This window comes from Octopus sinensis, linkage group LG9 (assembly GCF_006345805.1).
Source record: "Octopus sinensis linkage group LG9, ASM634580v1, whole genome shotgun sequence".
NCBI lineage: Eukaryota > Metazoa > Mollusca > Cephalopoda > Octopoda > Octopodidae > Octopus > Octopus sinensis.
Window position 1 is genome coordinate 17,169,999 of NC_043005.1, and position 17,592 is coordinate 17,187,590.

The 17,592-nt window shown below is 37.4% G+C and overlaps 1 protein-coding gene across 3 annotated transcripts in view; it reads right to left on the minus strand.

Annotated features, from left to right (window-relative positions):
- LOC115215929 (sushi domain-containing protein 2-like) overlaps positions 1-17,592 on the minus strand; it is a 266,474-nt gene that overhangs the window by 97,817 nt on the left and 151,065 nt on the right. For all 3 annotated transcript variants that reach the window (XM_036505806.1, XM_029785291.2, XM_029785289.2), the window contains one exon: positions 3,746-3,899. In XM_036505806.1, coding sequence (XP_036361699.1) covers positions 3,746-3,899 — 154 coding nt within the window. The remainder of the gene's footprint in view (positions 1-3,745; positions 3,900-17,592) is intronic.

Genomic DNA, 17,592 nt, shown 5'->3' on the forward strand with positions numbered 1-17,592 from the left:
CTGTGTGGTAAGTAGCTTGTTTACCAACCACATGGTTCCAGGTTCAGTCCCACTGTGTGGCACCTTGGGCAAGTGTCTTCTACTATAGCCTCGGGCCGACCAAAGCCTTGTGAGTGGATTTGGTAGACGGAAACTGAAAGAAGCCCGTCGTACATATGTATATATATATATATATATATATATGCATGTGTGTGTTTGTGTGTCTGTGTTTGTCCCCCTAGCATTGCTTGACGACCGATGCTAGTGTGTTTATGTCCCCGTTACTTAGCAGTTCGGCAAAAGAGACCGATAGAATAAGTACTGGGCTTACAAAAAGAATAAGTCCCAGGGTTGAGTTGCTCGATTAAAGGTGGTGCTCCAGCATGGCCACGGTCAGATGACTGAAAGAGGTAAAAGAGTATATATATCGCAAGCCACAAATGTTCTGTCCTGGTTTCCATCTTTGTATCGTCCATCTGTCCCATATGTTTTCATTGTCGTCCATTACATTCTTGTTCTGTTTTTGGAATTTATATATATATATATATATGTAAATGAGTTGCGACATCACTGGTGCCAAGCTCTATCAACCTTTACCTTTCCCTTGGATAACATCGGTGGCACGGAGAGGGGAGGCTGGTGGCGACTGCTGGTCTTCCATAAACAAACTTGCCCGGACTTGTGCCTCGGGCGGAAAGACCATTCAAGACCAATGAAAGTATTTTACTTATATATATATATATATATATACAGGCATAGGAGTGGCTGTGTGGTAAGTAGCTTGCTTACGAACCACATGGTTCTGGGTTCAGTTTCACTGTGTGGCACCTTGGGCAAGTGTGTCTTTTACTATAATAGCCTTAGGCCGACCAAAGCCTTGTGAGTGGATCTGGAAAACGGAAACTGAAAGGAACCTGTCATATATATATATATATATATATATGTATGTATGTGTGTGTGTATGTTTGTGTGTATATGTTTGTCTCCTTACCATCACCTGACAACTGATGTTGGTGTGTTTATGTACCCATAACTTAGTGGTTTCGCGAAAGAAACCGATAGAATAAGTACTAGGCTTACAAAGAATAAGTCCTGGGGTCAATTTGCTCAACTGAAAGGTGGTGCTCCAGCATGGCCACAATCAAATGACTGAAACAAGTAAAAGAATATATATATATATATATACACTCTTTTAGCACCGCCTTTTAGTCGAGCAAATTGACCCCAGGACTTATTCTTCATATATACAGTTTAAATCTTAATTACAAAAGAATTATGAAACTGTTATTCTATGCTAATTTAGTTAATTTTGTCAAGCTCCCTTTTCAGTTTGTAAGAAAGATAATTAAATGTAATAAAATGTTTTAAAAGAAATTTAAAGTACCAATGTGATAACTGTAAACCTAGTTTTGGGCCACTCTGTATATCTCTATATATAAATGGCACAATGTCTGTGTGTGTGTCCTTTATACAAATCCACAATTTTTCAATTAGCGGGCTCGCAATTTCTATGGTCATTCAAAACCGTCCAAGGGTGGTCATGCACATCTTTATATTACCCCAGTCGCCCCGCAAAGTCATTAAAAAATCAATAGAAGTGACTTTTTTGTGTATTTTCTATCCAAAACCCAATCAAAATGCCCGAAACTTGATATACCAATTGAATGCCAGCTAGCTGTATGTGATTGGTCGGAGATTTGGACAGTACTCGCGTGTATGTGCGCACGCACACATGCAGCTGTATATACATGCACTAGCACTATGACCTGGCTTTGCTGGGTCATAGTGCTAGTATATAATTAAACACATACACACATACACAAAAGAAAAAAAAGAATACATTCAAATACATGTACAAACAAAACAAATATGCATGTATGAATGTACATGGAAATGGGTGTACATGTCAAAAATGTATAACATAGTTTTAATAATAATAATAATAATAATAAAACATTGTGTACAGTGCTCAGGTGCACTACAACTCATCTAAAGTGCATATATAATCAGGTGTAGTTTCGACGGATTTCGGAAAGCATGAGGGCCTTAACCCTTTAGTGTTTAAACCGGCCAAATCCGGCCCAATATATTCTACATGTTTTATATTCAAACTGGCGATATCTAGTCTCTCATTCCTAACCTACATTGACATTCTAAAAATAAACAATCACATCATTGAAACCTCAAGAGCTATAAGATAATGCATGACTAATTCAAAACAATTTGAGTGAAAAGGTATTACATTTAACAGAGTAATCTGAACACTAAAGGGTTAAAGGATGCAGTGTCATGGCAGTCAACAACTGACGCAGGCAGTTTGTTCCATGCTTCAGCGACTCTGAGCGTGAAGAAATGTTTCCGAAAGTCATGGGAGCTGTGTTGTTTTCTGACTTTGTAGGCATGTCCACGTGTGTTAGACACATGGAGATCAAAAAGGTGTTCAGTGTTGTTGTTGGTGAGGTGGTTGACAACTTTGTGGGCGTTTGTTAGTACCAATGTAATATCTCCCACATTATACACAAATAGAAGTTACATGATTGATAACAACGAAAGAGGAGATCCCTATAACAAACATGTGACAGACATCATTCATGGGATATCCAGTTGTTATAAAATAGTGGAAGTACATGTATCACATGATGACTACATATGAACATGAAATTGGTAACCATTGGTTAATATCGTATGGAGGCACAGAGAGGATAGTGGTGGTGCCGTAGTTTCAGAGTATAATCCTTCTGGAAATTCCCCACTCCCTTCCCACCCCACTGCCAATGATTTTTTTTTTCTTTCTGAAACTGCTTAAGAAAAAAAAAAAAAAAAAAAAAACCAAGTCAACTGGAGCAGTCTTGGAGGCGGGTGGAGATCTGAAGGGTATGGACTCAACCTGTTTTTGCAGACCAATACAATATAAAAGAAAGGAAACACAATCAAGTAAAAAAAAAAAAAAAAAATAAATAAATAAATAAAACAACAAAAAAACAAAAAGTGAGGTGAGGATACAACCCCAGGTTTTGTGTGCGAATGTGTGTATATGAAGAAGACACACTGTAGCAGATTATGTGTGTGTATAGATGGATGGATGTGTGAAGTGGGAAGACTGCTACAGATTATGTGAGCATTTGTTTTGTGTAGACATAAAGTACATACTTCCATAGGAGTAAGAGTGGCTGTGTGGTCAGTAGCTTGCTTACGAACCACGTGGTTCCGGTTTCAGTCCCACTGCGTGGCACCTTGGGCAAATGTCTTCTACTATAGCCTCCGGCCGACCAAAGCCTGGTGTGTGGACTTGGTAGATGGAAACTGAAAGAAGCCCGTCGTATATATGTGTGCATATATATGTATGTGTGTGTGTTTGTCCCCCCCCACCACCAACATTGCATGACAACTGATGCTGGTGTGTTTACGTCACCGTAACTTAGCAGTTCGGCAAAAGAGGACGATAAAATAAGTACTAGGCTTACAAAGAACAAGTCCTGCGGTCGATTTGCTCCAGCATGGCCACAGACAAATGACTGAAACAAGTAAGAGTATATTGTAGGTGTGTGGGTGTGTGAGAGAGAGAGAGAGAGAGACAGAGAGAGGAAGAAAGAGAGAGAAAGAGAAAGTGTGTGTGGTTTATATATTGGTAGCACCCGTGTGCATGTATGAGTGTATTATGCTGCAAGTACACTTCCAGTTTCTGTATGTGTGTATGCATGCCTATTTGCATTTGTGTGTGTGTGCAAGCATGCACATGTAAAAATGGACAAAGGTCAAAACTTACCGTCCATGCAAGGTTCAAACTGAACATCAGTCAGATCAATCCGGAAGAACCATTTACCAGGTGTACCAATATTGCTGCTCTGTGAGATATTGAGGGCAGATCGAGTTCCTTCGATTTGGTAATGGGCAGCACCGTTTCCTGCATCAAGTCCAGCCTGGAAGAATTAAGAAGACTTCTATTAAGACATTTTCTCCACTTGGTGTTGCAATATTGATTTTCTCAGAAACCGATAGTTTCTGTAGAATGCAAGCAAAATCTGGTATACATAAGTGCGTGAGTGTGTGTGTGTATTACAGTTAAGTAACCCTACCATTAATACCATTCCATGGTTTCAAATCATTTTCAATGTAGAAGTGTGTTAATCCAAGTGGCTATGGCCAGGTACAGATATGTGTGCATCTGGGTGTATATACATAAGAAAAACAAATCTTTATACAGAACTTTCCGGTTTGAACAGCAGTTTTTAACATAATTTTTTCAGGTAACTAAAAAATTTGAAACTTCGTATACTGGTAGAATGTGTTTATAAAACATCTTTTTCTCTTGGCTTTATTGAGAAAATTCTATAGTTTGTAAGATATTTGTTGTTTTTTTTCTTCAATTTCTGCAATTTCAACCAATCAGTGACGTCTATTGAGTTAAAAAGCTTTCTGTGCCATATGAATATGTTCCTCGTTTAAGAAACAGATTGGGTTTATTTACATTTGTGAAGAAAAAAAAGATACCCTTCCCCCAAAAGAGATTGAAATGCAATAGATCCATTCTAGGGTCATAATTATGGGTGACATTTTCATATGACACTGCTAGAAAAAACTACCGTTCAAACCGAAAAGATCCCTTTATACATACATAGACCTATATAAGTCAGGATGAAAGTTGAAATGTACTTCTACACTTCAGGATCTCTCTTATGTTTATATCAAGTCTCCATTTACTACTCTCCCCTTATCTTCATTACTCTCTCATTTGTCTATCTTTGGTAGGTAGGTAGATGAATTTTGGATCTATCTTAACACTGTGCCTCCTTGTTATTGCATTATCTCCCTCCCATTACATTGCCTGCATAATCCCGATGGCACTGGATCTGCCCTATTCTATTCTAACTCACCATTTGTATTTTTATTGCTAACCATCATTCGGTGTGTCTATCTCTATTACTCTCTTCTCTAACAATCATTACTGACATGTCACTCTTACTATTACACATCTTTACTACTTCCATCACTGTCTCAGTAACACATTGATATCCACTACTCTTATAGTTTCCTCCTTCATTCAGACCATTCAGGTTTTCTATTCAACCTCCTTACCAACAACCAGCATGTTGCTGTCTATCAATGGCTCTCCCCCACTATTTCGTACCATACTAGTTCTCCTCTCTAACTCTCCTCAATCCCTTGCCCTAGTTCTCTATTACTCATTACTCTCCCTTCTATTCCCTTGGTTACGTTGCTTTAAGTGAATGGAGACAATATAGATTAAAGCGTATTCTTTAGCTTTGTGTAGGACAAGGCAACACCTCTAGGGCTAGTGCCACAATAAAATGTACCCAGTGGTTGGCATAAGGAAGGGCATCCAACCACAGAAAACCTACCAAAATGGAATCCATCTAGAAGACCAGTAACTTTATCAGAATTTGGACTACCATGACCTGTCCAACTCATGCCAGGGTTGTAAATGTAAAATGATGATGATATATCTATAATAGATTCATAGACTGCATATGTTTACAAAAACAAAATCAGGGAACTATATATATATATATATATATATAAAAAGCAGAGTAGAGTGAAGGTGTGTGTAAAATGATATAGTCTATTAATGGATAATACATCATAACACAGAGCTTCAGATCATATTTAGTGGAAGACTTGCTATGAACTAAGGTCATACGTTTCCCTTTATATTCTCCATCAGAAGCTGGATCTTACAGTTTATTCACCAAGTAGACTTGTATGATAGAACCAAATAATCCATAATTTATATGACTATTAGTTGAACACTTTTAAGGAGAAATACCTTAGAAAAGCTGACTGTGATGTACCCTGTGAAGTACAAATACGCCTTACTATGGAATATATATATATATATATATATATATATATATATATAAAATGGACTCTCCCGTCATTAGACAGTGTATGAGAGTTCGACAATTTCTTACCGAACAACCACACAGATGATTTGTTTATAATGGTCAAATGTTTGTGTTCCGCTCCCTCCATCATATCGACTACAGGTGCAATGGGTGCCACACGTCAGATGTCGAAATGATTGCAGAGCAATGTGAAATGAAGTGCTTTACTCAAGAACACAATGCAATGGCCGGTCTGGGAATCGAACCTACGATCTCGCAATCATGAGTGCAACACCTTAACCACCAAGCCACGTAATATATATATATATATATATATATATATAATGTTAATTGTAACTAGGTAAACTTATCAAACAGCAAGTATACAGAATAGAATATAGTGATTTTATAGAAGTACTTAATGTCAAGTATAGATTAGGGGTTGAAGTAGATGTGGTAATGGAATTGACGCAGTTCCTCAATAAAGGTGCTATATCCTAATTCTATACATTTACACCCTGATAAGCCTTCCTTGGTGAAACTTTGAAGTGAAAGTGACTCTTACAGAGGAAAAAAATATTTGATGCTACATAATTTAATAATCACCTTCTTTAATTAATATTTGTTGTTCTTAAGTCATTTAGGAAACATTATTAAAATCTACATTTAATGTGTGTATGAAAATCTGGAAATAACGATGATATGAAATGGAAATGAATCCAAACAAATAAATAGGAACAAAATTAAAGAAATCCTTAAAGAATAAAACTTTAGCTGTTCCAGAAAATATAAAGAGAAGATAAACTGAATTAAGATGTAAAAATCCTACTGTTTGCTAGTTTTCCTTGCAGCATGACAAAGAATACATAGATTTACTTTTAAATATTAATCAACTGAGTGAAACAATAGGCAACTATTCCTTGCATTGTATACTGAATGTCGGTTGAGACAAAAGAGGAACCAAGAAATTGGATTTTATCCTTGAATATCTTAATAGCAGTTAAGCCTTAAGAGAACAGATGAACTAACAACCTAGCAAAACCCAGGTACAAAGGAAGAAATGGGGCTGGATGGGACAAAACCTATGGAATTTCGTTTCCAGTATTACAAGGCGAGCCCTCTGACAGACACCCCAAGGAAGACATGAACACGGCAGATTAACATGGACAAGGTCCACAGAAACTGAAGCACTGATAGGCAGCTACACCAGGGGACAATTGCAATCCATTGCCAATGATCAAGATAGATGGAGATCTGTTGTTAGTGTCCTGTGCTCCACGTGGAGTTAAAGGATTGAAAAAGAAAAGGAGAGATAAAATGGTTGTCTCTGATGTGGGAATTCACAACTCCTAGTGCTAGGAGTTCTTTAGGTCTTGTCAGTTCAGTGTGACTAAGGTCCTAATTTGTCAATCAGTGGTTTGGGTGATGCTTGCTGGGAACATGTTAGGGACAGTAAGATTTGGAAGGGCAGATTAGTCTTCACTGAATAAAATCTTATGTTTCACTGTTTTGGCAGATTGAGACACAATAAGCTTGACATGGAGAAGTTTGTTTATTAAGGGTCACCTCCAGTTTACTAATCTAGATGAGGAAGAGGACAACAATAATGATGGTAATGCTTGTGGTATTGTTGCTGTTGTTGTTATTCTTGTTAGCTCTATTTGATAGATCAGAGGAACAAAAGCAGCTGGAATGGTGGTAAAAGAAACAAATATATTTATAAGCTAATGGTTGTAGCATTGCTGTTGTTTAGCTCTGATCCAGCAAGACATAAAAGTTGTTTCTGCTGTGACTATCCCATTTTCTTTTCAGGCAAAATGCATTTAAGACTACATTATCCAGGTGTCCATATTTTTTTCCCAACAGGTGGAGTGTGATGTTGAGGGAGATCTGGCTATTACCTCGAGTAAACTGAGCAACCACACAGAGGTTCGTTCACTACAGAATGTTGTCTATCCTTTGGATGGCATTTTATGGTAACCCGTCTAGGTGGATTTTGTTTCTGTGTGAGAGTAACAGTCCCGAAATAAGTTACAGTTGAAGTTTTAAGAGGGTTAGTAATTGATCAGAACTGAAGATTTTAACCTTCTGGAAGAGGAAGAAGTCAAGCCCTCACAATTCAGTCTTGAGTTACTAACAGCCTCTTAGTCTTAACTCTAATATTTGAACTTTGTGTAGAATGAGGAGATGATCAGAACTGAAATATTTTCTAGAAGAGAGAAAGTCGAGGCTTTTGAATGAGGTCTTGGATGTTTGTGCATGTAACAACTGTTAAATTAAGCTTTGTACAGGGTCAACAGTTAACTGTTTAGGGAGCTTGAAGAAGCCCAATGTTCAGAATGCACTCACCACTCTTGGTTTCTACTGATCAGATATATAGTATTGCAGTGTGCTTGAATGTGTTATCAGTGTGGTATTCATGAACAGAAAGGGTATAAGTCATAGAATTATTTTCTAGTTTATGTGTAATGATTGTGATTTAGGTTAATAATACTGAAAGAGACTGACTGAGTTGTCATGTGTTAGCTGCAGAACATTCTCAAAGATCTTTGTTCATGGAAATAGCACAGGCCTGATCTGGAGGCGCAATGGCCCAGTGGTTAGGGCAGCGGACTCGCGGTCGTAGGATCGCGGTTTCGATTCCCAGACCAGGCGTTGTGAGTGTTTATTGAGCAAAAACACCTAAAGCTCCACGAGGCTCCAGCAGGGATGGTGGTGATCCCTGCTGTACTCTTTTGCTCCAACTTTCTCTCATTCTTACTTCCTGTTTCTGTTGTACCTGTATTTCAAAGGGCCAGCCTTGTCACTCTCTGTGTCACGCTGAATATCCCCGAGAACTATGTTAAGTGTACACGTGTCTGTGGAGTGCTCAGCCACTTACACGTTAATTTCACGAGCAGGCTGTTCCGTTGATCGGATCAACCGGAACCCTCGTCATCGTAACCGACTGAGTGCTTCCATCCACAGGCCTGATCTAAGATGTTCAGATCATGTGTTGAAAGTTGCACAATGTTTAAAGGGAAAAATCATTACACTGAAATATATTTTTGTTCATTTGATTTTATCTAAACCTTATCTTATCTTTTCAGTTAATTATGAAGGTTAGAAAGACCTATTTATACTTTTTTATCTACAAGCAGACATAACTAAGTGCAAGCATTGATATGTGGTTAAGAAGTTTGCTTCCTAACCATGCAGTTTTCCATTCAATCCCAGTGCATGGCACCTCAGGCTCAAGCCGACCAAAGCCTAGTGAATGGGTTTGGTAGACAGAAATCAGTCATATATGTATGTTTTTTTAATCTTTTTTTCTCTTGAAAGCACGTAATAGACACACACACACACACAAACACATGAATGTCACTGCCATAGAAGTAGTGGCCCTTATTTCCAGTCTTGAAAACATGTCTGGCAACAGGAAGGGATTTTGGCTATAGAAAATTTGCTTCAGAAAATGTCTCCAAATACATTATTGGAGCTTAGCTTATTTACATTGGAGGGATACGAAAGTGAAGCTGGTTTTCATAAGATTTGAACTTAAAACAATGCAAGACGAGATTAGTAATTTGTAAGAATTGATTCTGGAAATAAGTTCTAAGAACAAGCAATATGGCACTATGAAATAAACAATGAGAAATAATGTGTAGTTAAGTGATTGAGGAGACCTATTGAGTCAAGTACATCAACATCAAAATGAAAATCAAATGGAAATGGTAGTTGTGATACCCATGCCAGTGGCACGTAGAAAGCACCATCCGAAGGTGGCTGATGCCAGCACTGCCTTGACTAGCCTCCATGCCGGTGGCACGTAAAAAGCACCAACCAATCATGGCCATTGCCAGCCTCCCTTGGCACCTGTGCCAGTGGCACATAAAGAGCACCCACTACACTCACGGAGTGTAGTGATTTTATATTACACAGCCACTCCTGCGCCTATATATATATATATATACATATATATTTGCACAAGGACCTAGAAATTTTTAGTCTGAAGCCAAGGGTAAGGCAAATGGAGAACTCTAATAGAAGAGCTTCAGATATGTTGTTTATTGAGCTTGTAGCAAACATTGGAATTAACTTTCTGTTATCAGCATTTTCCAAAGCCTTCACCACTGAAAACAAACCATCTTTGTGGGAAGTCTAATGGCCAAAATATAGGCTGTGAGATACTCCACATATGTCAAAGTTGATAAAAGAATTTTCTCTATACATACACATACATATAAGTAATTATTTGAACTTTGGGTGTATGCCTATTAGTATGCTGATTAAGGCCCATTCGCTGTTTTGGGCTATCTGATGTCATTCAGTTACAGTATAACTTTCACTGGATCTACATCAGGAAATCAGCAGTGAATGTTGGGTTTATAGACGAGGGAAATGGAAAATGGATTTGGTATGATAAATATATACATATACATGTATATACACACACACATCTATACATATACTAGCAGTATCGCCCGGCATTGCTCGGGTTTGTAAGGGAAATAACTATATAAGCATTTTTAGAGATGTAAAGTATAATAGCCATCTCAATATGGCTAACCACAAAGGGGGGCGGGGTTACTGTAGCTTTTTGCGTTCTGAGATTTAATAAATTTTTAGAGAGTTACTTCCCTTATATAATAGCGAAAAAGTGCATTAAAATGGAAAAAAATGATGGTAAATTTTTTTAAAATTGTAGACTCATCGTAGACGCGTGCTAATACCCAGAAGGGCTCGATATGAATCACGACTATAAGATACCCGGTTTTGGTTAAACTGCACCGCAAAATGTGGGAGTAGTTAGGAATCTAAATTGTAGGAGACAGACAGCACACAACCTCTCTTTTATATATAAAGATATCCACTCATACATACACATATACATACATATATACACATACATACATACACACACACATATATATACATACATATGTATATGTGTGTTCAGCTTTTGCTGAATGACCTTCAAAATTCATGCTTGTAGTAATCAAATGCATTCACCGAACATTAGTTCACTGCCTCCATCAAATCTATGTTGTGTGAACGATGTACCACATGCCAGGTGTTGAAGTGAGGTGCACGATGTACCACACGCCAGGTGTTGAATTGAGGTGCACGATGTGCCACACGTCAGGTGCTGAAGAATGCAATTGCTGAAGAATGCAATGTACCACCCAGTCTAGGAATTGAAACTGTGATTGTGAGTGCAACACCCTAACCACTATATAATATACTTTTTTGTTTTTTTTTTATTTGTTTCAGTCATTAGACGGCGGCCATGCTGGAGCACTGTCCTGAAGAAATTTAGTCAAACGAGTCAACTCCAGTACTTTTTCTGTTAGTCTGTTGCTAAGTTACAGGGACATAAACACACACATATATATATGTGATGATCTTATTTAAGCGGATCATACAGATTTCCATCTACTAAATCCACTTGTAAGGCTTTGGTTGACCCAAGGACAATAGAAAACACGTGCCCAAGGAGCCACGCAGTGGGAAGCAAACGAATGATCACACAACCATGTTTACCCCTATACACACACACACACATACATACATAAACAGATACACACAAACACAAAATTATTTTACACAGTTCATAGAATGACCGACTAACTAACCTCTTCTGTGCAGTAGGTGTCAAACAGGTTTGGAACCTGCTTTTTTTTGTGAACTGACCTACAAAGGTTACATGTACGTGTACGTACACACATACACACGCATCCACCCAAGTACACATATAGATACTCAAACATACAAACATAAATATAATACACTAATGAATATAAACACGCAAACCCTCCCCTCTGCCAATGTAAAAACACATACAAATGTAGGAAGATTAACAAAATTGTATATATTACTGATAACAGATTATTTGTGGCTGGTTCCACATACACACACACTATTATACAATGATGGTTGTCGTAACTTTCTCCTTACCATCACCAATACCATATTTGGATATGACCTACTACAGCAGAATATTTTCTAGAACAATGCTAAAAGAAAAAACACTATGACATCACAATACCCCATGGTGGGAGATAATGGTTGATGGGGAGAGTTCTATGCGGTTGCCAATTAAATGCCAGCTAACCCCCTGCTGTCTTTAATTTGGAGAGGGTTAGCTTCTATGTAATAACTTGACCAACTCAATGTAACAAGCAGGTCTCCCAAGGGATCAGCTAAACAAGTGTATGTGTGTGTGTGCATGCTTCTGTGTAATTGCCTCACAAGCACCATGCTGCAACAAAATATCTTTCAATAAATTCTCTCGAGTCTATATAAGTCAGGAGGGCGAGAGAAAGAGAGAGAGAGGGGGGGAGAATGAAGGGAAGAAAGAGTGAGACAGAGAGAGAGTTATGTAGTTATTTGATCAGTTCTTCTATGCTGATGTTAACTGCGAAATCACTCAACAGAGTCCTTTAAAATAAAAGCCATATCTATATACGCAAATGTGTAATGGTGTCTGTCTGTTTTTGTGTGTTTGGGGTTACTCTAACTCCTCCCACACCGTCCAACTGATTTTAACAATTTTTGGCACATAGGAAGATCACATGCCCTGCAGTTCAAACAAAGCCAGAATTTTTCGAAAACTCAATAATGCTCAGTTGGCATCGATTTTTGTGAGCTCAATCAGGTGTCTGAATGGAAATTCCCATAATGATGTTATTTTTCCTGCAGCTTTTGTATTTTTTTGTCTGATTCTGATGAAAATCGATGAGTGAGTTAATGTCAGTATATGGCTGCACCATTGAACACATTGTCGTCAGCTGCAAAAACTCTGCTCCTTCAACAAAACTCTGGTGCCTGCTCTGACCATTTTCCCTCTACCTACCACACATCTACTCATCCTGCAACAGCCTGCCAATCCAGATATAACATCTTAGTTATATGGGTAATAGTTGGCATGAGGAGCGTACAAGATTTCAATACAAGGTCAGAAGTGGGCTTAACTTCAACACAGAAAACATGAGCAACACTGGGTTCAACAGCTGGTACTTTACATAAAAACATAACAAATTTAAAGCATATCTCTCAATCTAGACATTAAATTTTGACCAAAATTACCATGCATGGCAAATCCTTACAATGGACAGATTGAATTTTACTTATTCAATGTCAACAACTTAGCGGTTTGGCAAAAGAGGCCGATAAAATAAGTACTAGGCTTACAAAGAATAAGTCCTGGGGTCAATTTGCTCGACTAAAAGGTGGTGTTCCAGCATGGCCACAGTCAAATGACTGAAACAAGTAAAAGAGTATATATATATATATATATATACACACACAGAGTGGTCCAAAAGTAGAGTTATCTCTTTTGTATTCATTCTAGTATATCCTCGGGTCTACCAAAGCCTAGTGAGTGGATTTGGTAGAAGGAAACTGAAAGAAGCCTGTTGTATATATATATGTGTGTGTGTCTATGCTTGTCCCCCACCAACATCACTTGATAACTGATGCTAGTGTGTTGACATCCCCATCACTTACTCACTTAGCAGTTCGGCAAGAGAGACCAATACAATAAGTACTAGGCTTTTATTTGTTTCAGTCATTTGACTGCAGACATGCTGGAGCACCGCCTTTAGTTGAGCAAATTGACCCCAGGACTTATTCTTTGGAAGCCTAGTACTTATTCTATCGGTCTCTATTGCTAAACCGCTAAGTGATGGAGACGTAAACATACCAGCATCGGTTGATAAGCGATGTTAGTGGGACAAACACAGACACACAAACATATACATATATATATATATATATATATATATACATGACAGGCTTCTTTCTGTTTCCGTCTACTAAATCCACTCACAAGGCTTTGGTCGGCCCGAGGCTATAGTAGAAGACACTTGCCCAAGGTGCCACGCAGTGGGACTGAAAACCCGGAACCATGTGGTTGGTAAGCAAGCTACTTACCACACAGCCACTCCTGCGCCACACACACACACACACCATGGGCTGCTTTCAGTTTTTATCAACGAAATCCACTTACAAGGCTTTGGTCAGCCTGAGGCTAAAGTAGAGGACATTTGCCCATGAAACCCTATTTTTGGGAAGCAAGCTTCTTACTTCTTACTTTGACTTTGAGAAATAAAGAGACAAAACAGGTAAGGGGTTATAAACGATGGTGAGTGAGAAATCCCCAGCTAGCAAATAGCAGTGGCGGGTGGGGGACAGCAACAGATCTTCATTGGCAGACATGACATTCTCTACCGCATGCTCTCGTGTACGGGTGATACCTACCTAGAAGAATGTCAGGTAACAGTTTAATTTTCAAATTGAAATATGTGCAAGTCATACATGGGTTCCATACATATACATATTCTTACAAAGCACCTAACACATACACTACACACACTTCAAAATAGTCAGACGTGTACGAACACTCTTTTTCCCAATGCACATGCAATCTCTCTTCCCTATACGCACATCCACACATGCTTTTCTTTCTCAAGTTTCCGACACATGCACATATATACTTTATATAACACACACATACATGTACTCTTTTACTTGTTTCAGTCATCTGACTGTGGCCATGCTGGAGCACCGCCTTTAGTCGAGCAAATCGACCCCAGGACTTATTCTTTGTAAGCCCAGTACTTATTCTATCGGTCTCTTTTGCCGAACCGCTAAGTGACGGGAACGTAAGCACACCAGCATCGGTTGTCAAGCAATGTTGGGGGGACAAACACACACATATATATATATGACGGGCTTCTTTCAGTTTCCGTCTACCAAATCCATTCACAAGGCTTTGGTCGGTCTGAGGCTATAGTAGAAGACACTTGCCCAAGGTGCCACGCAGTGTAGATACATTCTTTTCACAATACACATATTTTTCTCTTCTTTCATAAAACAAAATGCATTCACACACCACACATTTGTATATTGCAGGCATGGCCATGTGGTAGTAAAACTGTTTCCCATTCATGTGGTTCCATGTTCAGTCACTCATATTTTCTTTCCACAACACATACATATATATATATACATGTAGATGCATGCAAAGATACATTTCCCCCCCAAAAAAACACATTGAAAATACTTGAATTCCACATAACAGCACATCATCACCACCACTACCAAACATATCAAACCTTCCAACATAGGTAAAGTCCATTGTTCAGAGGATGTTCCATTATAACAAAGGTAAATTCCACTGCTTTCCAGGTAAATCCAGTTTTTACACACGTGTAAAGTGCTTTATCATTATTATATAATGGGTCATAAATCCTTGATTTTGTGAAGAGTAGTGGTAGGAGTAGCTTTAGCAGAAGAAGTGTATCCAGCATTAATAACAAACAAGTTCGTTCACTTTAGAAAGAGGAGATCCATGGTTTCTGCACAGCCGGGCAAGTCCATTATATAGGCAAGTCCATTGTAGTTACATAGGCAAATAAATCCATCATGGATGGAAGTCAGTCTGGACAGATTCATTTTCCTTTTTAAAGAAGTGAAAAAAAAAAATCCATTTTGATTTCAAATTTTGACACAAGGCCAGCAATAACAGTAAATCCATAATGCTTAAATCTTGCACTTGTGTGTTTATGCACACATTAGTATGCATGTACAAACTTTGATGAAGTGGTGTTATTTTCCAATGTTTTTTTATTTATTTATGTTATTGCATGAATATATGGTATTTCTTTGTTTAATAGTTTTCATTTCATATCATGTTGGCATGTTTTTGTATTTAGTTTATCAACACATGTGTTGAAACAGAATTTGTTGTATCTTAGGAGGGTCATTATGCCAATAAATACACATGCATTGGTTCTGTTTCACTTCTTTTATTCTTATTAGTCAACTGGTTAGTCATTTAATCCGTCAACCAATCAGCTAACTCTCTCAAGGATGTGATTGGTAATGAAAGGATTTTGAAAAAAAAAAACCTGATCGATTGACTAACTGAATGATTAATCAAAAAATCAATTAGTTAACCCTTTGGTTACTATACTTCTGTTGAGATGCTCTGTGTTACTTTCAATTAATTTAAAATATAACAAATAATTTAGTAAAATAACTTCATTATCATTAAGCTAGTGATAAGAACATAAAATTATGACTAAGGTTTGGTGGAAAATTTTAATTCAGAACTTTTGAAAACAAAACTTTTGTACTACTGAGCCATGGGCGGTTTCAAGCTGGTTGGTATCAAAAGTGTTAATTGGTTAGCCAAATGATGAATAATAAGAACAGAAGTGAAATACAACCAATGCATGTGTATTTATTACTTACATAGTGACCATTCTAAGACACGACAAAACATGTTGGTATCATTTCCAAAGAAAATATTCTCCAATATAATCTTCCATTACTGCACTTCTATCATTTTCCAACATGCTGTTGGAACAGTTTTGATATTTTCCAAAGTTGGACAGTGGAAAGAGGGCAGGACAGACACAGAGAGAGAGACAAACAAAATATCTTGCAGTGTTTGACTTCATCTTCCACCATTCTACCATTCCATAAAATAATTACCAGCATATTCCTGGTAGGATCCACTCAATGATATCCTCTCTTTGAGCATTTGTGACCTTGTTTTAAGGTAAGAAAACATTATATTGCCATCATAATCATACCATTAGCAGATATGGACCTTAGTAGAATACCAAACTTTATGTTTTTTTCTTTTATTTGTTTCAGTCATTTGACTGCGGCCATGCTGGAGCACTGCCTTAACTTGTAAACAAACAAACTACACCATGGTCAATTTTTTTGTTTTGAAACTTACCTTTCATCATGACACACAGACACTTTATATATTTTTACCTGTTGCTTTTTTTTTTTTTTGCCATCACTATTTTCCTCCATCTCTATTTGTTTGTTTCATTTTTGGTTCTTTTATTTAAGAGGAAAATGGTACATTTTTAACCAACAATTGACCCTGACCCTTGATTAAAATAACTTGTATCTTCCCTATCTTTTGTGTTTTTTTCATTTCATTTTGATAATAAAAAGTTTAAAAAGCAAAAAGGCAAAAGAGAAAATAAACAGTTTTATTAATAATCTGTAATATAGATTTGTATGTTTGGTATTGTAGCGAATATTATTATTGTTATTATTAATAGTGAGGGTGCCATTGGTGATTACAGTAATGATGGCGGCGTGAAGATATTAGTAACAGTATGAAGTGATGTAAAGCAAAAAAAACTGAATTCAAACCATTTGATTTGATTTTGCTAAAAAGGTTACCACTAAAATCATTGTTTTGACTATTAGTAACAATAATAATAATAATAATAATAATAATAACAATTCTGAAAGAAAAAGAGAGATGGAAAAAAAAAAAACAATGATGAAAATATGAGGCTTGAAACTGAATCCTTCCCCTCCAAATGTGGAATGTACAATCATAGAGCAAAGCGTGACCAAATAGTTTCTACTATACAACCACCAAAGAATTCAATAACTGTTTGAAGATGATACCATACCTAAATAGAAATTGAACAACCACAACAGAATTTGAAGTCCTGCTAGAAAGAAATTGATTACATCCTCAGAAAACACCTTTAAATTTGACCACTGACCAATTAATGCCTAGTTTAAACCGAAAATATTTAAGACTTGCCATCCAGAAAACGTAGAAATGAACTACAAGAAAATCCCTGACTACAGCAAAACAAAACAAAACAAAACAAAAAAAAGCAGGACTGAATGTTTAAGATGTCTGAAATCAAGATACAAAGATGACCCAACAATAATAGAAAAGTTAAAACAAGAGAAACAAGCTAAAGCACACACTATCAGAAGATGCGAAAAATAACCT